Below are 19,843 nucleotides of genomic sequence, written 5' to 3' on the forward strand. Positions count from 1 at the left end.
GTGCTGACTCTGCTTCCTCTCTTTTTTCCAGTTCTTGGGCTTGAACTCAGGGCCTGGGCACTGTCCCTGAGCCTTGGCTATTGTTTTACCACTTGAGCCACAGCACCACTTCTGGCTTTTTCTGTTTATGTGGTACTGAAGAATCGAACTCAGGGCTACATGCACACTAGGCAAGCACACTGCCCCTAAGACCTCTGATTCCAAACATAGGATGATCCCTTCTCCTTTGGTTCTGCTGGGCCTGGATGGTCCCCATATTTGTATCCTGAAAGTTAGCTGGCCGTGATTTCTCACCTTCCTCTTCTTTCCCAAGAGAAATCTTACAGGAGATCCAGAGGCTGCGGCTAGAGCATGAACAAGCTTCTCAGCCAACACCGGAGAAAGCACAGCAGAACCCCACCCTGCTGGCAGAACTCCGGCTTCTCAGGTAAGACAGGGCATTGACATCATCTTGGGCACATAAACCTTTGAGATCGTTCATACAGTCAAACAGCATACAGGCAGAAAATGGACCTGAACCAATACAACTATGACATTTGTTTGTTTTCATTAGTACACTTTTTATTAACTGCTGAAATATGGGTGATTTAGAGAGAAGTTTATATTTTATTCTATCCTTCCACAGAGATAATAGTGTAGTGCAGCTCAGAAACAAAATGTCTCACTAGAAAAGAAATTAACAGCTCTTCAGAGGTATTTGCACTAGCAGCCTTCTATGTTACAAACGCTCAATAGAGCAAAGCACAAACGGGTAAATAAACCCCACAGCCTTCTAAATTTAAATTTTTGTATGTATCCTAGCAAAAGGAATCTGATTTTTCTCTTCCTACTAGTTTTGCATCCAGATCTTTAAACATAGGCATTGTACTTTCTTGTTCTGCAAATGAATAGAAAAGCCTAGACTTTCCTACTCTCTCATCATGGAATCCATATTGGAGTCAAGGAACCACTGAAGGTCATCTAACTCAACTTCTAAGTGTCAGTGCGCTTCTTAGAATCAGAACACGAAAGAATAGCCAGCCTTAGATGAGGGCAATATTTGTTCCCAAGAGTTTACTATAGGTCTCTCGCATCAGATTGGCTTGGCATTATACACTTAATATAGCAGGTGCTCAAGTGCATTTATGTAATAAACAACACAAAAGTAAATTCAAAGGCATTCCCTCATAGAAATGTCATAATGATCTTTCACACGGCAAAAGTAAATTCAAAGGCATTCCTTCATAGTAACGTCATAATGATCTTTCACGTGGCACTTTAATTAGCAGGAATTACAATCCTTCAATTTAGGTGCTATGTATAGTCCAGATAGATCAATAACCCCGAATCATATCTTTTTCAGAAACTCTTACCAGAAGCAGCACCATTTTCTTGCACCATAAAAAGAAACTAACATGTTCTGTTTGGTTCTGTTCGTATTTTACCAAGGCCCTGTTAACTGTAGTCATGGATCCTTGTCAGTGTTCCCTTCCGGTCCTGCTTTGCAGCACCTGAGTGCTGTAGTCCACCTGGCCCAGTATTCTGGTCTTGTCTCTGTTTGAATCCACTAGGCCTATTTCAGATCCATGACTGCAATACTCTTCAAAGGCATGATTGGTGAAAAAGAGATCTGATAAACCCACATGTGAGAGGCTGCTAAATGTGGAAGGATCACTTCATTCTTTTAAAACACAAAATAATTTAACAAAAGAAACAAATTCTTCCCTCTTGGGATTTTCTGAAGTGCTCTCATTGGTTGTACTAGAAGTGCTTGCACATTTTTGCAATTCTTCACATTCCCTATTAATCTAGAAAAGGTGAAAATGAAAAGAGGGAAAATCGGATGCTTTATGTCATCCAAGTTAAAATGGTGCTAGGCACTGGTTGCTCATGCCTGTAATCCTAGCTACGCAAGAGGCTGAGATCTGAGGATTGTAAACTGAAACCAACCTGGATAGGAAAGTTCTTGGGAATCCAATCAACCACCAAAAAAACATCAGAAATAGAGCTGTGGACCAAGTGGAAGAGCATGAACTTTGAGCAAAAAAAGCCCAGGCCTTGAGTTCAAGCCCCAGAATTGGCGCGCGCACACACACACACACACACACACACACACACACACACACACACGAGAAAAGCTGCTTCATACACACATGCACACAAGTTCAAAGTAAACTCAGACCTAATGAACTCAGAAATATAACAGAGTAAGCTAAGATAGGTCATCTCTTTCATTGGTCAGCCTATCCCTGTTAGAAGGAGGATGGCTGGGAATTTTTCATAAGCATTTTCATTGATTCTCCCCACCCCCTGAGGTAAGTTTTGCCTTTGAAAGTATTCTTTTCCATTTAATGGCCCGGAAATGTCTAGGAAAGCATGTGGATCTGCTCTGGTCTCTATATGTCTTCCTCTCTGACAGAGCTGTCTTGAACACACTGACAGTTCTAACCACTCTTCTCACCCTAAGCCGTAAGCATCCCATAGCCCAAGCCCAAAGCCATAAAGGCTGGATTTGCTAAGAACTTCTTTGTTACTGTCCCAGGCTTTCAGCTGGTGGCCTTGCTGTTTTGTTTTGTTTTGTTTTGTATTGCTTGCTTCTATATTCTACATATGTTTCTTGTGCCTGAAGGAAGAAGAAATACCCTCCCTTGAAGGGTAATTTTCTAGATACTGATAATTCACCTTCTCCACACCAAATATTTTCCCAATTGGAGGATTTCACAGATACAATATACCCTAGATTAAGAAACTCTGTTGTGGATATGCTATGTTTTCTCCTTGTATCATCTCAAGACAAGAAATCCAAAACAGTGGCCCCTTGTGAAATGCCCTTTGGCCTTGGGTCACGTGTATAACACCCAAAGGAGCTCCTTATTGTAGTTGTCCTAAAGGCCTCTGTGCTAGCTCTTCTCTGAGCTCCACTTACTGGGAAACTAAAAGAAAAATGTCTTTCATTTAGGGGCAAAGGAGAAAGAAAAGATCTTTGCTTTTCATGAATGCATACTTCTGTATTTCTCTTAAAATTCTATGACCTTTCTAAATAATCATGTTTCTCTTTTTTGATTCTAGCCACACAAAAAAAGAAAAAAAAAATGAAAGCTATGTTTGCAGCCCACATAGACATTGCTATGAGTGCTAGCCTGACACTTGATTACCTATACTGACACATATAGTTGCTGGAAAATAGACACTATTATTGTGCTCCTTTTAAACATGAAGAAACAGAATGATACAATTTAAATATGAGTTTCAGACACCATGCTCCATCATTGTTTTCATGTGTATACTTTCCCAAAACTGTTTGCTTCTATAACCATTTTCAAATTCAGGTAATTAGCATGGACATATATTTATTGCATATATAATTTATATTAAAATGCTACCAATTGTCCCAACACCATCCCAAAAGAAAGTAGGTTCTAACACACATTCAAAATTAAAAATAATCTGACAAGGTCAAGCATGACATACACAGCTGTAACCCCTGCACTCAGGAGACTAAAGCAGGACAATTTTAATTTTCAAGTAATCCTACCTACATAGTAAGTTCCAACCATCTTGGGCTGTAGAGAAAAATTGGCTGTAAAAAATAAATACATTAAAAATAGACAATCTGAGAGAATTTCAGAATAAAAGGTATTGCTTTATAAATCAATATACTTCTCTGTATGAAATAAAGACACTACTAGTGTTTATTTTCTCTGCCACCACCACACACTTGTCATTGGACCCACATTTGGCAAATGCTGGTACAAATGCACCTGTGGAGGATGTTGAAGAAAGACACTATTAAATCTTCTTAGTTAAATTCAATGCCATTGTTCTAAAACCTTACTCTGATAAGACAAGTAGACAATAAATTTGATTCAATGTTTAGTATTCTAAGTTAATACCAGTTAACTTTTGAAATGCATGTTTTGTATTTGTGTCTTAGTGTTTCTTAGCATTTTGCTTTAGCCTTCTCAAGGTGTTCCTGTAGCCAAAAGGCCAAAAGTTCTAGAGCAGTGCTATAAAGAAATGGAAACTAAATTAGAATCATTATTTACTCTTGTCCCAAGGCTTACTGTAGAGGTGCTTGAGGCACCATGTGCAGATAAGGTCAAAGAAAGACAACTCATGGATTTGTCCTTGAGGAATATTTTTGAGTAGGGCAACAAATACAAAATTAAAATGCTCTAGCCCAAGGAGACAAATAATGTCACACTAGAACCTATAAAATTATGGCATTTCTCATCCTCTGGATTCAGAAAAAGAGGCAGTTATAAATAAAATTAAAAGAAGAATTGCTTCAGGGGTAAGTGGCAAGAAACACTCTAGAAATATTCAGAAAGCATTGAGATGTTTATGTATTTCAGATTCCTAATTCATTGTACAGTATTTCTATATAAAAGCAGATTTAAAATGTTTCATTTATAACCCTAACCTGTCCTCCTATAAATATTTTTCAGCTGAATGAGTCATAAGCCTAACTCAGTATGACATTTTTATATTGTCAATTTTTCATGTCATAGTCCCTCTGTAGCTCCTCTTAATATGATGTCTGTGTCAATGAGTCAATTCCATTCACATGGAATACATACTTGGGTAAGAAATCTCCATGTTGTTAAAGTATAAGTACTAATATTTCAAATACAAACAAAAACCTTTGGGGCAAGAAAAAATATATGTACTACTTATTCACTAATGTCCCTGAAAAATAATGGAATTGAAATCAATTTGTAAAGTATGCATACACCAGGGAAATGTTTGCCATTGATATACTTTATCATACTGCTTTATTTCTTTATCTTTTTTAAAGATTTCTCGGTACTTGTTAGTGTCAACATAAATGATAGAGGGGGTAGATTGTCCTTAGAGATTTCCATTCTTGCTGACAGTTGAACAGACATTACTTAATACAAACACAAATCCTGTATGTCCTTTTCAGTTCTAGGATGATGAACACCCTTATTCTGACATCACACTATGTAAACAAATTCAAACCAAGTAACTTAGATTGATGGCAATAAGTATGTACCATTAATATCCCACTTCTAAAGGGCACTCCATTGCATACAGGAAACCTATATGTCACCCTCTACTAGAATCAATTCAAAGAAGATGGAAGTGATCTAAAGTGTATATTTTCAAGTCAGATTTCCCAACACAAAGGCAAACCCTATTTTCTGTGAATGTGTACAAATGTGTAAGATTGTCACTTTTCAAATACAATTGGGATTTTGTTGATTGTTGGAACCAGTGTCACAGAATGCAGCCTGCTATACTGTAAGCATGCAGAAAACATCTCATTACATGGTTAATCGATGCAGGATAGAACAATGGAAATGCCTGAAAGAGTTGTAATTTAGTTTAAGTGTAGTTTAATTTCTAACAATTAAAAGTATACCTCACTTTGAATCTGTTCGTTTAAAGATGGTGGAGGCCTGGTAATCCTGTCAAAGACTGGTCATTCGGGGGGTGGGAGGCGGAGGATGTGATTGGCTCAGTGAATGAAATACTATTTCTGATGAGATCTACTTCCTTCATAGACAGCGCAAGGATGAGCTAGAACAGAGAATGTCTGCTCTCCAGGAGAGCCGGAGAGAGCTAATGGTCCAGTTAGAAGGCCTCATGAAACTACTAAAGGTAAGACATTTCAAATAAATGTTTCTTACATCTATAGTGGGATTTAAATTTTTTTGCACACAATGGGCAATGGTTTTTCCAATGACTATATGTGATATCACCCAAAATGTTATTGGAAACACAGATTTTGAGCTATTTGTGAAGTAACAGTAAATCTCAGAGCTCACTTTTTACCCATTTCCTAGAACCAGACCACTGAGGAACTTCATGGAACAACTTCTTTTGCCTCATTTCTGATTCTTTTTTTAATGTCCTTGAAAGTAATAAAATTTGGTTTACTTAGAAATACTTCAGATTTGATAGCTGCCAGCAATTCTGACTACATAGAACAGAGGCTGATATCTATTATAGTATTTAGGTACAGTATAGCCACTGAGTGGTCATGTGATTGTAGTTTCACTAAGGGGAGTAATTTTTGTTTTGTTTAATGTATCCTATCTATGTGGCTTTAACAAGTCGCATAACAAATTGTATATAGGAATATTTCCTGAATCTTCCAAGATAGCATATTTAATAAGGTTAATCATAGGAGACTCTATAAATAATATAATTCTTATTGGAAGTGGAATTCCATCTGTAAAAAGCCTTTTTCCTTCACCCGAATACATTAACTTCCTAAGTCAGCAGTAGTAGAATGCGCATTATCAGTCCATAAGCATCAGTGCTGTATGATCATTCTGCCATATGTAAACAAGCATGAACCAGTGTGGACTGGATCTACCAGGAGCCACAAGCAGAAAGTGAAACTTCTCATAAGAAAATAGTGAAGGGACTGTCTCCAGGCCACTTAGGGTGAGACAGGATATCCTGATTTTCAACCCATGGATCCCTCACTTGCCCAACTCACCATCATTTGTTGTTTGTTTCCTTGCCCTTTCCTCCTCTTCCTTTTCTCCTTTCCCTCCTGCCTTTTCTCTTCCTTTTTCCCCTTCCTTCCTTATTTCCTTTCTTTCTCTTTCTGTCTTTCCTTCTCTCATGTTTTTTAAAAATATTTTCTGAAGACTTTCATCCCAAATCCTGCAGTTGTAATATTTTCTTTTGTTTTATTTGTTGTATTTTATTCGTCAGTCAACTTTTTCCCTTGTTTGGTGTCCTCTTTAATAATCCATTTGAAGAACACTATTTGTTCAACAGAATTTACTTTTCAGTGTATTCGACACACAAAATATAGAATTCAAGTTAGGGTTTTTTTTGTACTATCTGTGGGAAGACAGGGCTAGATTGTTAATATCCTGCTGCTGTTTCTACCTAATTATCTCGTTCAGTACAATGGAAAACTCATTTCTGCTTTCCTTTCCAAGTGTGTCAAATAAAGAAGCTTGAATCCATCTTGCCTTTTAATGGCTGACAAGACACTTTGACAAGCATCTCCTGCTGGTGATTCTATAACTTCTGTCATCACAGGGATAGGATAGGCTAGAATAGAATAGGGTAGGGTAGGGTAGGGTAGGGTATAGGGTAGGGTAGGGCAGGGTAGAACAGGGCAAGGCAGGGTAAGGTAGGCTAATGTAGAGTAAGGTATGGTAGGGTAGGACAATGGACCACCAGCCTTCTTGATATTAACATGGCCCAACTGAGCACAGCCTTTGTACAAAAATGTACTAACAGTGGGAAAGAGAGAGAGATGGTGTTGAGATGGTTGGATACATGCAGGAAAAATTCAAATACCTAAACAGGCTTTGAACTATAGTCACCAAGACAGCAGAAACCTGGGCCTTCCTTCAAAGCTATGTTCATGTTCCCCCATCCTGCCTTCCTTAACACTGTGTTCTTGCTCTTATCAGAACCCTGGGTAATCTAACTGTTATTGATTCAATCTTTCTGTAGGAAGAAGAACTGAAGCAGGGAGTAAGTTATGTCCCCTACTGCAGGTCTTAACTAACAGTGGAGGGGCCTGCCATCCTGCTGTTTTTATCATTGCTTTTGCCTCTAATGTATGTTCATGCTTCCGTTTGGAAAGAAAAACAAATCATACTAATTTGCTTCCTTTTCAACATAGTGCTTGAATTGAGAATAATAAAATTTAGTGTCTTTCATAACAGTCACTGCTGTTAGCGCCCCCCCCCCAAAGACCAATTACATGTTTTAGAAGAGGACCCAAATTATAATGTGTTGGACACATTTTAGGTCTGAGTTGTTGGTCAGACCTTTCTCTTAATAAAAAGACAGTCCCTAGAGAGTTGCCCTAAGCTCGACATTATCTCAAAACCCAACAATCCAGAAGCAAAAACTCCATATGAGATTCAGTTTCCATTTAATTGAGAAGGTATGAGAAGTCTTTTCTTAAGAATCAGACAACTGGATCTCTTTACATCCTGTAATTATCAGACTTGGTACTCACCTAGCTCCCCAAAATGTACTCAATCTTGTGAAGGATTTAATTGCCCACTTCTCATCTTTTGGGAATCTTTCCCAAAGAAGAATCCCATTTGTTGGTTGCCAATAATCTATAAAGAACAGTTACTTTTCAGTCTTTTTCTTATCACTAAGAAGTTCGTAAGATCATTAGTACATTTTTTTCTGTAGTTGGGGCCATAGTGACTCTCTAACCATGTTCTACACTGAAGTCTTGCCTCTGGCCCTGTGGTCAGGTTCAGAAACCAGCAGAGAGAGCAACATACTCAAACAATATATGTATATTAACCAACTTAAAGCAAAAGTAGCCTTTATGTCCAATGCATGTACCAGACTGTGTATGACAATATATCCCAATGGCTAGCATTATTTTTAAAGAAGTTTCACATTATAACCATGGATCATTCAGAACTAAAGCCTGTCCACTTTCAACATACCTTTTCATTTTTCTGTATGCTCTTTTTTCTATTATTCATTGTGTGTGTTTGTGTGTAACAAAGAATGTTTGCAAAATGCTGGACACATTTTTATCCTTCATTCCCATGGTGTGTAAAAAGGAAAGTGTTAAACCGATCTGTAATGTCAGATAATAAAGATGATGTACTACATTATTTTGTACTTTGTGAAACAAAATTTACTTTACTAAAATTAAGTCAAATTTTAATGAAAGACAGTCTTCCTGTGTGAAGAGCACACTGCATTTGCAGCCTGTATTACTGCCCATCATTGCATACATGGGGTGTGGTTATTGTATTTCCAACATACTTAGATCATGGCAGAGAAGAATGCTTATTTTGTGGTACTTCTCTTTGCAAATAGTGTCTTTTCTTTCCTGTCTCTTATTTTGCATGTACAATAGAAGGAAAAACTGCTCAAATATCAGCTTCCTCCTAGTGCAGAGAGAAGTCAGACCATCCTAGATTTCTTCAATCTTATTCTAGTTGTTTTTCCCTTGGGGATCCTTTCCCTACCATTTCCTAGGCAGTGCATTCTTAAAGATCCCTATGGACCAGGAAATTAATAAATAGATGAAAGCACATTTTCCTTAAGTTGGTATTCCTGCTGCCTCACCTTTCAACCACTCTCCACTGAGCCTTTCCTAACTCCTGCATTTTGGAGAATTTCCCCACAAAGGCTCCAGAGGCATTGGTCTAGGCTATCAGTCAGTAATATTGTTGGGTTACTGGAAGAGTTGCTTGTTTTATTCATATCAATTTGTTTGATACTCAAGCCTCTCTTCAAAAGCCACCCAAGGCAATGGTACAACAAAATGTAGAAACAATGGCTCCATAATTGAAATAGAAAAAAATAACTAAGTATAAGAAAATTGGACTATGTTCATTCATACAGGACTGGGCATTACTCTGTACTTTCTGACAATGAAGCAGAAAAAGCAAAGGTGGTACAACTACAGAAATACCACTTCTCAAGAGACCAAAATCCATGCAGGATGAAATAGGAAAAGAGTCTTCACTATGAGCTTTATTGAAAGAGTTTAAATAATAAATAGAAAAATGCAGTCATAGTTTTCACATGACTGTTTCTTATACTGACCTTCAGTCAAAGCTAAAGATAGGTCCCCACCAATCCCAGCCCTATCAAGGCAGATCTTTATGGAAATGAATACCTTCCAAATCTGTCAACTTCTCATGGTATAACATGATCTAAGGAGAGAATTTAGAGGTTGTAGGCTGGCATCTGCTTCTAAATTCCATTATTTATTTATGAACCTTTCCCCCCTAAGGACACTCTCTTTGTAAAATAAAAAGTAAACACCCCCCCACACACACAAAATGTGCTTGATTTAAATAATCTCTACTTGCTTTATCATAAATCTGTGTGGTTCAATATAGTGTTTTATTATACTGATATATATACAATTCCTATTTACACTGTTTCTTGTTATAGATAATGCATGAATTTATTCCCCTTGAGGAGAGAACATGAATTTAAAAAATAATAGTGCCTGTAATATAATATGATGGTTATGGTATCACAAGCAATAAATATTTTTTACAAAACTTGAACTGAAGTTATCCTACCCTCTTTCTTCTTTGTGTATCTTTAAAATTTTACTGAAGGGGCCATAAAAAGAATACTCATAAAAAGTTTAATAACGAAGGCAGCTGGGGTGTAGCTGCAATAACAATATGTTCCAGAGTTTCTGGAAATTTCCAGTTGCAAATATTATGAATAAAACCAAGTATCCTGCCTTTGACTTTGGGGGGGAAAGCCTTCACAATAATTACATTAGAAGGATTATATTGGGGTTAGACCTGAATTACAATAGTTCCTGATTCTCAGTCACAGCTGTAAGATCTTAAGTAAGTAAACCAACTTTCTGATAGTTTATTTTAAACACAATGGTAATGCGTGGCTCATAAGTTAATGGCATCTATTTTAAAAGACATTGGGCATGAAAACACCATATAAATACCATATGAACATCAAATATAAGTAGGAATATATGTACACACTTGCAGGCATATATACACTTCTCAGATTTGACTCATAATCTCCACACAAATTCCTTTTTCTTATAGTTATCTAAGTTAACATAATTATTAAATTAACTTAGATGGCTGTTAATAACAGTGCCTCCATCAAGGTTTTTTAAATTTATTCCAATCTCTTGTAATTGCTCTTAACAATAAAAAACAAGAAACAATGGTTTTATTTGAGAACAAGGGAGAGAGACAATTCAGTAACATTCTCTTTTCCTGTTTCTGGTAACATCAGCAGATATATCCTAGATATGCTAATATCTGCAGTGTTTCTGTCACTCACGTGTGTGTAGATAAACAGTTAATACAGTGAGGAGCTGAGACTTGTAAACACTGTATACAAACACAACAAGATGTCCAAGATCTTTCCTGAAGATTTTAATTTATCATGTACATTCTTGTATGAAAGAAGGGACTAGTACAAGGTGCATGTTTTTGTCAAGGATCAAAGTTAGGTTTGTGTTTACTAACAGAACTTATTCTCTTTCTCTTTCTCTCTCTCTTTCTCTCTCTCTCTCTCTCTCTCATTACAATAAGGATTTGTTTGAAAACTTCATTTGAAGTTTTTGAGTCAGACTGTTCCTTTTTCAGGAGGAAGATAGATACATAGATGGGTAGATAGATAGATAGATAGATAGATGGCATTATATAGCACAATTATTCTAAGTTGGGGGTAGCTCAAACATTATGCCAAATTCCATCTCCTGCCCCTATTGCCTTTTCTGTTCGTATCTGGATGTTCGACTGACAGTCGACTACAGTCGACTACTGACAGTTCGACTACAGTCACTCAAGCATATAAATGAACTACAGAGGAGCAATTTGCAAGCTTGTGTTTCATCTCCCTTCATGACTCTCCTTTATTCTCTTTTGTTGATTTCCTATGGAGTCAAAAATGAGACAAAAGTGAGAGAGAAGCAGATCATCCATTTCATAAATAATCAATTGTAATATAAAGTCTACAGTATAGTGTTCAAAAATCTATCTTTTCAGACTGTTTCTCTCCTTTTTATATAACTTTGAGATTGGTTAAATTCTAGAGAAGTAAAAATTATCTCTGCTTTAGACCCTTGGAAGATGACCCTTCATCAGTTCAGGATAAAGTCCATACAGAGGGCTCACAAGCTTGACTCCTCCCCTTCCCTTCCTCAGTTTTCTCTGTTCCCCTCATTGCAACTTGATACTGCAGCAGCCACAGAGCTCTCCACTATGTCTACAATATAGCCCCTCATACATCCCAGGCCTTGTTCAAACTTCTCCAACACCAAATGTTCTTCCCTCCATACTTTCTTGCCTGGATAGCTTCACTACAAAAGCACAAATCAAATATTAACTTTTTCCTGAGAACTCAGAATTAGCAAATCCCACAACACTTCATAATGACAACCCCTTTAAGAAGCTCATTTGTAGGGCTGGGAATATGGCCTAGTGGCAAGAGTACTTGCCTTATATACACGAAGCCCTGGGTTCAATTCCTCAGCACCACATATATAGAAAAAGGCCAGAAGTGGCACTGTGGCTCAAGTTGGCCGAGTGCTAGCCTTGAGCAAAAAGAAGACAGGGACAGTGCTCAGGCCCTGAGTTCAAGCCCCAGGACTGGCAAAAAAATCAAGAAGAAGCCCAGTTGTAGAACATAATGTTGTGGGGAATGTAAATTGGAAGAAAAAAATAACAAGAGGGCTGAATAAGCTAAATAGACACTGTTTTTGCTTAATCTTCCCAAGCTGCCAGGGGTGACTGGTAGGACCAGGCTGCACGTTTGCCACACCTGGAGTGTAGGCTCCACAGGTCTTGGGAGGAGCACAAGTAATAATGTGTGCTTCACCAAGGTTATTCAGCTGTTGGACATTTAACATTTCCTTAAAACATCCCTTATATCTAGAGCTGGGTGGAAACACAAATAATTCCTGGGGGTGAGGGGCAAATCAGAAAATTTATGGCGCTTGTCAGACTTTTTAAAAATTGATGCAATAGCAGGTTGAGTGGACTCAGAGGAAAATGTGTAGAAATTAATTTTTCATTTATTCTCTAGGAAGAGAGCTATTTTAAATTTGCCAAGTGTGATTTATGTTTTCCTTCTTCCATAAATCAACTCTCTCCTTGGGAATTTTAGGTCTATATATTGATCTGCATGGACTGGTGTCCCTTAAGTCTTTGCTCCATTAATCACTAAGTAATTTCCAGGGAAGGATGCTCATAGAGGATATTCACAGCCATACTTGTTGACTGGCCACGAGTCCTCCATTTTGCAAGGGTCATCACCTGTGAGAATGAAACATCGTGATCTGACCCAGATCTGGCCTTATTAAAAAAAAAAAAAAAACAGGACAGAAAGAAAGACCAGCGAAGCCATTTCCCACAGTCAGGCGAGGAAAGTGCTATGCACCAAACTTGACAGTGTCCTGACAAAGAGAAATGGGGCCACAAAATGCTCAAGCAGCCAGTATCTTATATTGGACATGATAAGAATTGCAAGTTTCAGAAATTAAACGTCTTTCTCTTTCTCACTCTCACTGGGGATTTGAACTCAGGATCCAAGACTCTACCACTTATGCCACACGTCCACCTCTTTTTTGCCTTGCTTTTCAGATACAGCCTTGCAGTCTTTGCCTAGGCTGACTTTGAAACATGATCCCCATGCCTACACCATTTGCGTTTGTGTAGCTAGAATTACTCTTGGAGATAGGGACTGGCTAACTTTTTTGCTCAGGTTGGCTTCAAACCTTGATCCTCCTTTCTCTACCTCCCAAATAGCTGCTCCTGACCAACTGAATCCTCTACTTAAATTCTTTACATAATCAAACTGTTTAAATTGCATCCCATTAGAGACCCATTTGAGAGATGGTAACCATTAGTCATTCACACATTGGTTTACTTTAGATACACTCAAATGTTTTCCCCCAACACATAATGCCAATTATTTTTCTCTTAACATAGAACTACTATGGGAGATTTGGAATCAGGAAAGGGGGAATAGGAAATGTTGCTTTTGACTATCTTTGATAAAGCAGGGAAAGATAGGGTGGGAAAATCACTGCTCAGTGGGAAAGAATCATGCACTAGAAGTATGGAAGAGAAGGCAGAAAAGAAGGCCAAGGGACTCGATTTCCCAAATGCTACTGAAGGGAACACCACCACAAGCACATGGAGAACCTAGCACAATAGATCAACATGGGATGGAGCTGATGCAGCCCTAGTGTAGCCAGTCAGGTACTAAAGTATGGTTCTGTAGCTGAAATCATTAGGTCCAGATATGTTCTAGAAATCAGGGTTTCGTAGTTTTTTTAAGTAATATGACACAGATATAATAATACTCTCACATTTGACTAGAGCGAGCTTTAATATGCCAAGATGTAGTGTGCAGGATTTTTCTTAGACTGAAAAATCTCAGAGAGGAAATCATGATTCTGCACTTCCCTATTGACTGATTAAACAGCCAAGACTCTCCACCCACACTGAGCAACTACACTTCCCACAACCTGGGAACTGAAAGGTTTTCTGGCCTCAGCTGAGCTGAAAGTACTAGGATCCAACACACAATAGTAGGACTGTGCTCTGAGTCTTCTTGCTTTCAGGTTGCTAAGCTTTTCTAGGCTTAGCAAAGCACAAATGGATGCGTGCAAAGATAGGTCACAATGCCCAACTCCCTGGGATGTAGGAGAGAGTTTTAGGTTTATAGTACAAAGAAAAAGGGTCCTTTCTATCTCTGCATTCACTAGTTCAGACCTTGATGAGCTCTGTTATCCCCCCTGAGCCTCTGTTCAATTACGAAATGGAAATTATACCTCATGTGGTTGTTAGGAGAATTGAGCAAAGTATATGGAATTAAAGTGCTTTATAGACTGCATGTTGCTACTTTAGTATAAGCTATTATCATTTCTACTATCATACTGGGATAATGAAACAAGACAATGCAGGTTAACGTGCCAGGTTCACTATAAATTGCATACAAAAGTAGGGTTGTTATATTATTATGAACTTCCTATCACAGAAGAAGACCTATCTTCCCAAGGTTGAGAGAATAACCCAGACTGTAGCCAAGAAAGCCTATTCAACCCGACTCCATCCATTGCCCATCCCCAGCCCTCATTAGTGACCAGTCCCCTGCTAGAAAGGACAGGAAGAATTCCCCAGGATCCCTGAGGGCCCTGCCTTGAACAATATACCCAGAGCCCTTGGGACACTTGATCTCTTTGAAGGGCACTCCACCAGCTCTAGTCCACCAAGGGTCCCTCAGCCCAGCACTCACAGGACCTGGATTCAGCCATTAGCACTGTCATTCTCGCTCCACCTCTTAAGAGTAATTCTTCTCACTCTCTGAGCACTGGGATCGACAACTGCATTTTTAGAGTGAGGATGCCTGCTTCATAGGCTTATGAAGAGAAATCAATAAGAACATATCTGGAACCTTTCAAACATTGTAAAGCATGAAGCAAGGATGAAGTTATTTATTATCGGCATGGGAAGCTGGGATGTTAGTCATAGCTAAGAAGCAGAAAGTTTCAAGGTAATAGGCTGAGCTGCCATTTGCTGGGGAAAACAGAACCCCACCCCCACCCCCGGCCTCCTTGAGCAGGCTGAGGAAAGCAGGCTGCAAAGCATCACCACCTGTCAAAGTTCTCTTCCTTGCACCTGGACAAACCATTACAAGGTACTGTTGAGAATGAACGAATGGAATCCCCAGCCCACTGGGCACTACATGAGTTCTGTTCTCTGACCTGTTTTGCTTAAAGTTCTGGGTTTTCCTCACTTGTCATTATGTGTGAGGCTGAGCCCTGGAGAACTAACAGCATGGCATTTTACAGGACTGATTTCATGAATATTTAACTGCAAATAGCTGAACCCAAAGCAGAGGTCTAAGTAGGATGTTCTGGAGCAGTGCTTTTGTGGTGCAAGTCTAGGAGTTTGAAAGGGTAGATGATGAATCTTGCCTTGCTGTGGGAGATTTCTTTTCATGACCGGCCAGTTCTGACACACTGGGCTGGAACTTCATGAGAATCCCCAATATGTGGTGTGTGTACTCAGTGACCTCCTTGCATGTCCTTACATGTGTTTGATTATCCTCCTTTGCTTACTAATCATTAACTGGAAGATCGATTTCAAAGGACCTCATTGCAAAGAGAAAACCTTAAAATTCAACATGTGACAGTCACAGAAAGGTTTTATGCCAAAGACTGTAATGCAAAAACAAGGAACTTATTATTGTTTTCTACCTTTTTCTTTACTCCTTTTAAAATCTCGCTATTCTTACTCTCCACTAGAGCGTTCTCAAGGATAAAGAGAAGGATGTTTCCTGTAGAAAGCAGTAACAAAAAATTAGAAATCAAGATTGTTACTAATCAAAATCCCAATAAGATATTATCTCATTCCAGTAAAGATGACTATGATCTAAAAGATAACAAGTGTTGGCAAAGATGTGGAGAAAAGAGACTACTTGCACATTGCCAGTGGGAATGTCAATTCGGACAGCCATTGTAAGAAATAGCATGGAAGCTCCTCCAAAAATTAAAGATGAAACTGCTAAACAATCCCACAATCTCACAACTACATCATTTACATATAAGAAATGAATTCAGACATCTGCACACCATGTTTATTGCACTCTATTCACAGTAGCCAAGAAATGGAAGGTATATGTCAGCTAGCAAATGGATAAAGAAAATGTGGCATGTACACACAATGGAGTATGCTTATACAGCTATGGAAAAAAATGAGATCCTCTCACAATTGTAACTGGAGATCATTATGTTAAGTGATGTAAACGAGGCCCCAAAAGATATGCAGCACATGAGATCATGTGTGGAATTATATACAAAAACAGTGATCTCAAAGAAGTAGATACTAAAATGGCAGTTACCAGAGGGAGTAGAGAGTAAAGAAAAAAAGGAATAGGAAATTTTTCATCAATTGATTTTAAGCCACAGTTCAATAGAAGTAAGAACTAAACAATAATAAAGTACTGTACATCCCAAAAAGCTAAAAGAAAGAAGTTAATGTTTTACCATAAAGAAAGGATCCACATTTGTGAACATAGAACTGTTTAACCTGAATGAAATACCACACAATGTACTGAAATACCTCATGGTAGCCCATCAACATGTTCCATTTTTAAGTACCAATTTGAACTGTTTGATGAAAAAGGAAAAAGTGACACCAAGATTTATTTTTTAATAAATCAAATCACTAAATAAATCACTTGAATCACTGAGTCACCGAGTAATTTCATAGTCAGATTTTACTACCAAATAAGGATTAAGCAATGTACACCTCAGCTGATTCTTCATATGCATATCACTGGAAGACATGATATAAACGATGAATGATCCTCCACAGATGATGCTGGGATAGTTTGAAAATACGGGAAGCAATTTGTATCCATGCCAAACATCTCTTAGTTCTACTGCCTTCTATGTAGGCATGAGGACACAACAAACACACCTTGTCATTATCTTTATTGAAAAATAGCTTCATTTTGTAGGCACATTGTAGAACACCAGACTAATTTTTTAGCTTTCAATATTTAACCCAAACTTCAAATGGTATAATGTTTTAAATGATGTACAGCTGCAACTCAGGTCCCCAGTTACCACCTCAATTTCCTAAGATTTTCTCTTGGTTTGAAATGTCGATGTCACTGTTTTTAACATTGGAAGGACGTTTCAGTATGGCTCATGACATTTGCTTGGCAAAACACATTAACGGCTTGCATTGTCTCTCCAGACCCAGGGGGCAGGCTCTCCTCGCTCCTCCCCCAGCCACACCATCAGCAGACCAATCCCCATGCCCATCCGCTCAGCGTCAGCCTGCTCCACTCCTACGCACACTCCTCAAGACTCTCTCACTGGGGTAGGGGGAGATGTGCAAGAGGCGTTTGCACAAAGTAAGTGGTTTTTGTTCTTATGGTTGTGGTGGCCTGTTTTCAGTGGCCAATGAAGTCATTAAGGTCCACTGAACGGTTTAGAACCCTCCCTCCCCTCCCCTCCGCCCCGTGTGGACACCTTAGGCTAGTGTTAGAGCCAACACTCTGTTCTTCCTTCCTTTGGCACCCTGTCCCAGTTTCTAGTAAATTTTTGCTCCTCAACACTCTGGAACTCCTTTCAGATTCTTTCTGTGGAAACTTTATAAATCTTATTTCATGCCTTCTATAGGTTAAACCAAAGTCGAGGTTAAGATGAATAAACCCATTGCTTTGACTCTGGGGTCATGGAAAAGGATAGGCAGTTGTTTCACGACTTTTCCATAGAGATGCCCTTAAGAGTGGCATCCTTACCTCGGTAAAATGGGGCCACAAAGCTAGGCCGTCAGGGTTAACAGAGTGCTAACAGGGTGAGATGTGAAAACCTGTGTTGTCCATTTAAGGAAGGGTGTCCCAAGATAAGTGACTCAAAACTTTTTCTTACCATCACTTTTCAATTTTACAGACAGTACAAAGAGTAATGCTCCCATAAACCTCACTTCCAGAAGTGACCACCACTATTGATGCATTGGTCCTTCTTAAGTTTTTGCTAATGTTTAGATATACATCCTCTTGGGTTGGGGATATGGCCTAGTGGCAAGAGCGCTTGCCTCGTATACTTGAAGCCCTGGGTTCGATTCCCCAGCACCACATATACAGAAAATGGCCAGAAGTGGCGCTGTGACTCAAGTGGTAGAGTGTTGGCCTTGAGCAAAAAGAAGCCAGGGACAGTGCTCAGGCCCTGAGTCCAAGGCCCAGGAAAAAAAACATCCTCTTCTCACAAACCAGATTGTGCATTGCATTTTCATCTGTAATTTGCATTTTCTTGAAGTTAAGAATACATCACAAAAATTCTTTGAGGTCCTCACATGAAGGTCTAAGAGTGAGAGATATATATTTGACAATAAATTTTAAGGAAAATAGAAGCTTAAACAAAATCAAAGATAAAAAGACTTGTTTCCTCAAAGACTTAAAGGAAAAATTTCAAAATACATGGCAGCCAGGTTTCATAATTTCAGCTACACATAAAGCATGTAGAGATCAGTAAAAAGGAGCCATCCCCAAAATAAAAATAGGTGAAGGATATAATCACACATCAGAAGGAATGTAAATCACTCTTAAAGATATGAAAAATATTTAACCTCACAAGTTATAAAGAGACAAATTTTAATAATTATCAGATTTGTCTGATTTTTTGATTTTCAACACCTCTAATACTGGGTATAGCAAAAATGTAAGGAAAGAGCTGTTCTGATCTGTCATGTAAGGGGAAAGATGTCAGCATATTTTAATGGAAGAGAATAATAATAATATATTCTCTTTTATTACAGAAAAGAGAATACTGACTCTAATTCAACTGAATATAAATCAAGTTAATTTGTGTAATTTTTGAAAGAAAAATATCCACTCTCTAAATTATATTTTAAAGAAATCTACAATATTTTAGACCAAATCTTGCTTTCTGTTTTAATTAATGTATTGCCTAATTATTTTGATTTTTCTAACTTAAAGGTACTTATTATCTTACTTACCTTCTGAGAAATGACCATGAAATATGGCCTAAAGACAGCCAGACTTGGGCTGGGAATGTGGCCTACTGGTAGAGTGCTTGCCTAGCATACATGAAGCCCTGGGTTCTATTCCTCAGCACCACATACATAGAAAAAGCCAGACGTGGCACTATGGCTCAAGTGGTAGAGTGCAAGCCTTGAGCAAAAAGAAACCAGGGACAGTGCTCAGGCCCTGAGTTCAAGCCCCAGGGCTAGGAAAAAAAAAAAGACAACCAGACTTTAGCTCATAAAATACTCATGTTACATAAGTTCATTGGTAAATCAGGTATTTAGAACCTTACACTTATTTTACTTCAAGATACTATTATTCTTTCCCCACCTTGCCCACAAATATCCACTTGACCTTTTTTATGTTTAAAATGTAAGAGTAACCTCTTTCTACCAGAGGCTACCTTCCAACATAGTTTAAAAAGTTCCAAGTCAGGATACTAGAAATGTGTCTTCTCATGTCTTAGCAGCAGCAACAAGAATCCTCACCCCTCTCCCACACTGTGGAATTATGTTCTGTTGGTTTCCCTTTCACAAGAGATACCTGTCCTACTTCATCGAGACTGGTAGCCCTAAGAGGAGACAGAGCCTATACTGAAAGAGACTAGAATCCAAAGTGCTCAGTCACAAGTCACGGCTATATATATTATCAACAATTAGGAAGAAGCAGCATTCCCCGCAAACAATGCTTTCCACCTGTGTGGATTACTTCTAGGAAGCATGAGCTCACGGAAGGAAACAATTCCTCACACCTGGTTTGGAACCATCCCAATTTGTGCCATGTCAACCAGTCTTATTAATTCCCATCCCCTTTCACTTTCAAATTACCAAATTTGAGCACAAATTGCATGAACCTCCATCTTTAG

General features: G+C 38.5%; 1 protein-coding gene across 4 annotated transcripts in view; it reads left to right on the forward strand.

Annotated features, from left to right (window-relative positions):
- Dtna (dystrobrevin alpha) overlaps positions 1-19,843 on the forward strand; it is a 235,311-nt gene that overhangs the window by 198,865 nt on the left and 16,603 nt on the right. For 2 of the 4 annotated variants that reach the window (XM_048363437.1, XM_048363434.1), the window contains 3 exons: positions 314-427; positions 5,508-5,604; positions 17,184-17,343. In XM_048363437.1, the coding sequence (XP_048219394.1) occupies positions 314-427; positions 5,508-5,604; positions 17,184-17,343 (371 nt within the window). Of the gene's footprint in view, positions 1-313; positions 428-5,507; positions 5,605-7,431; positions 10,403-17,183; positions 17,344-19,843 lie in introns of those variants that run through there. The other 2 variants (XM_048363435.1, XR_007213400.1) reach the window with 2 other exon arrangements.

The sequence above is a fragment of the Perognathus longimembris genome, chromosome 15, assembly GCF_023159225.1.
Source record: "Perognathus longimembris pacificus isolate PPM17 chromosome 15, ASM2315922v1, whole genome shotgun sequence".
NCBI lineage: Eukaryota > Metazoa > Chordata > Mammalia > Rodentia > Heteromyidae > Perognathus > Perognathus longimembris.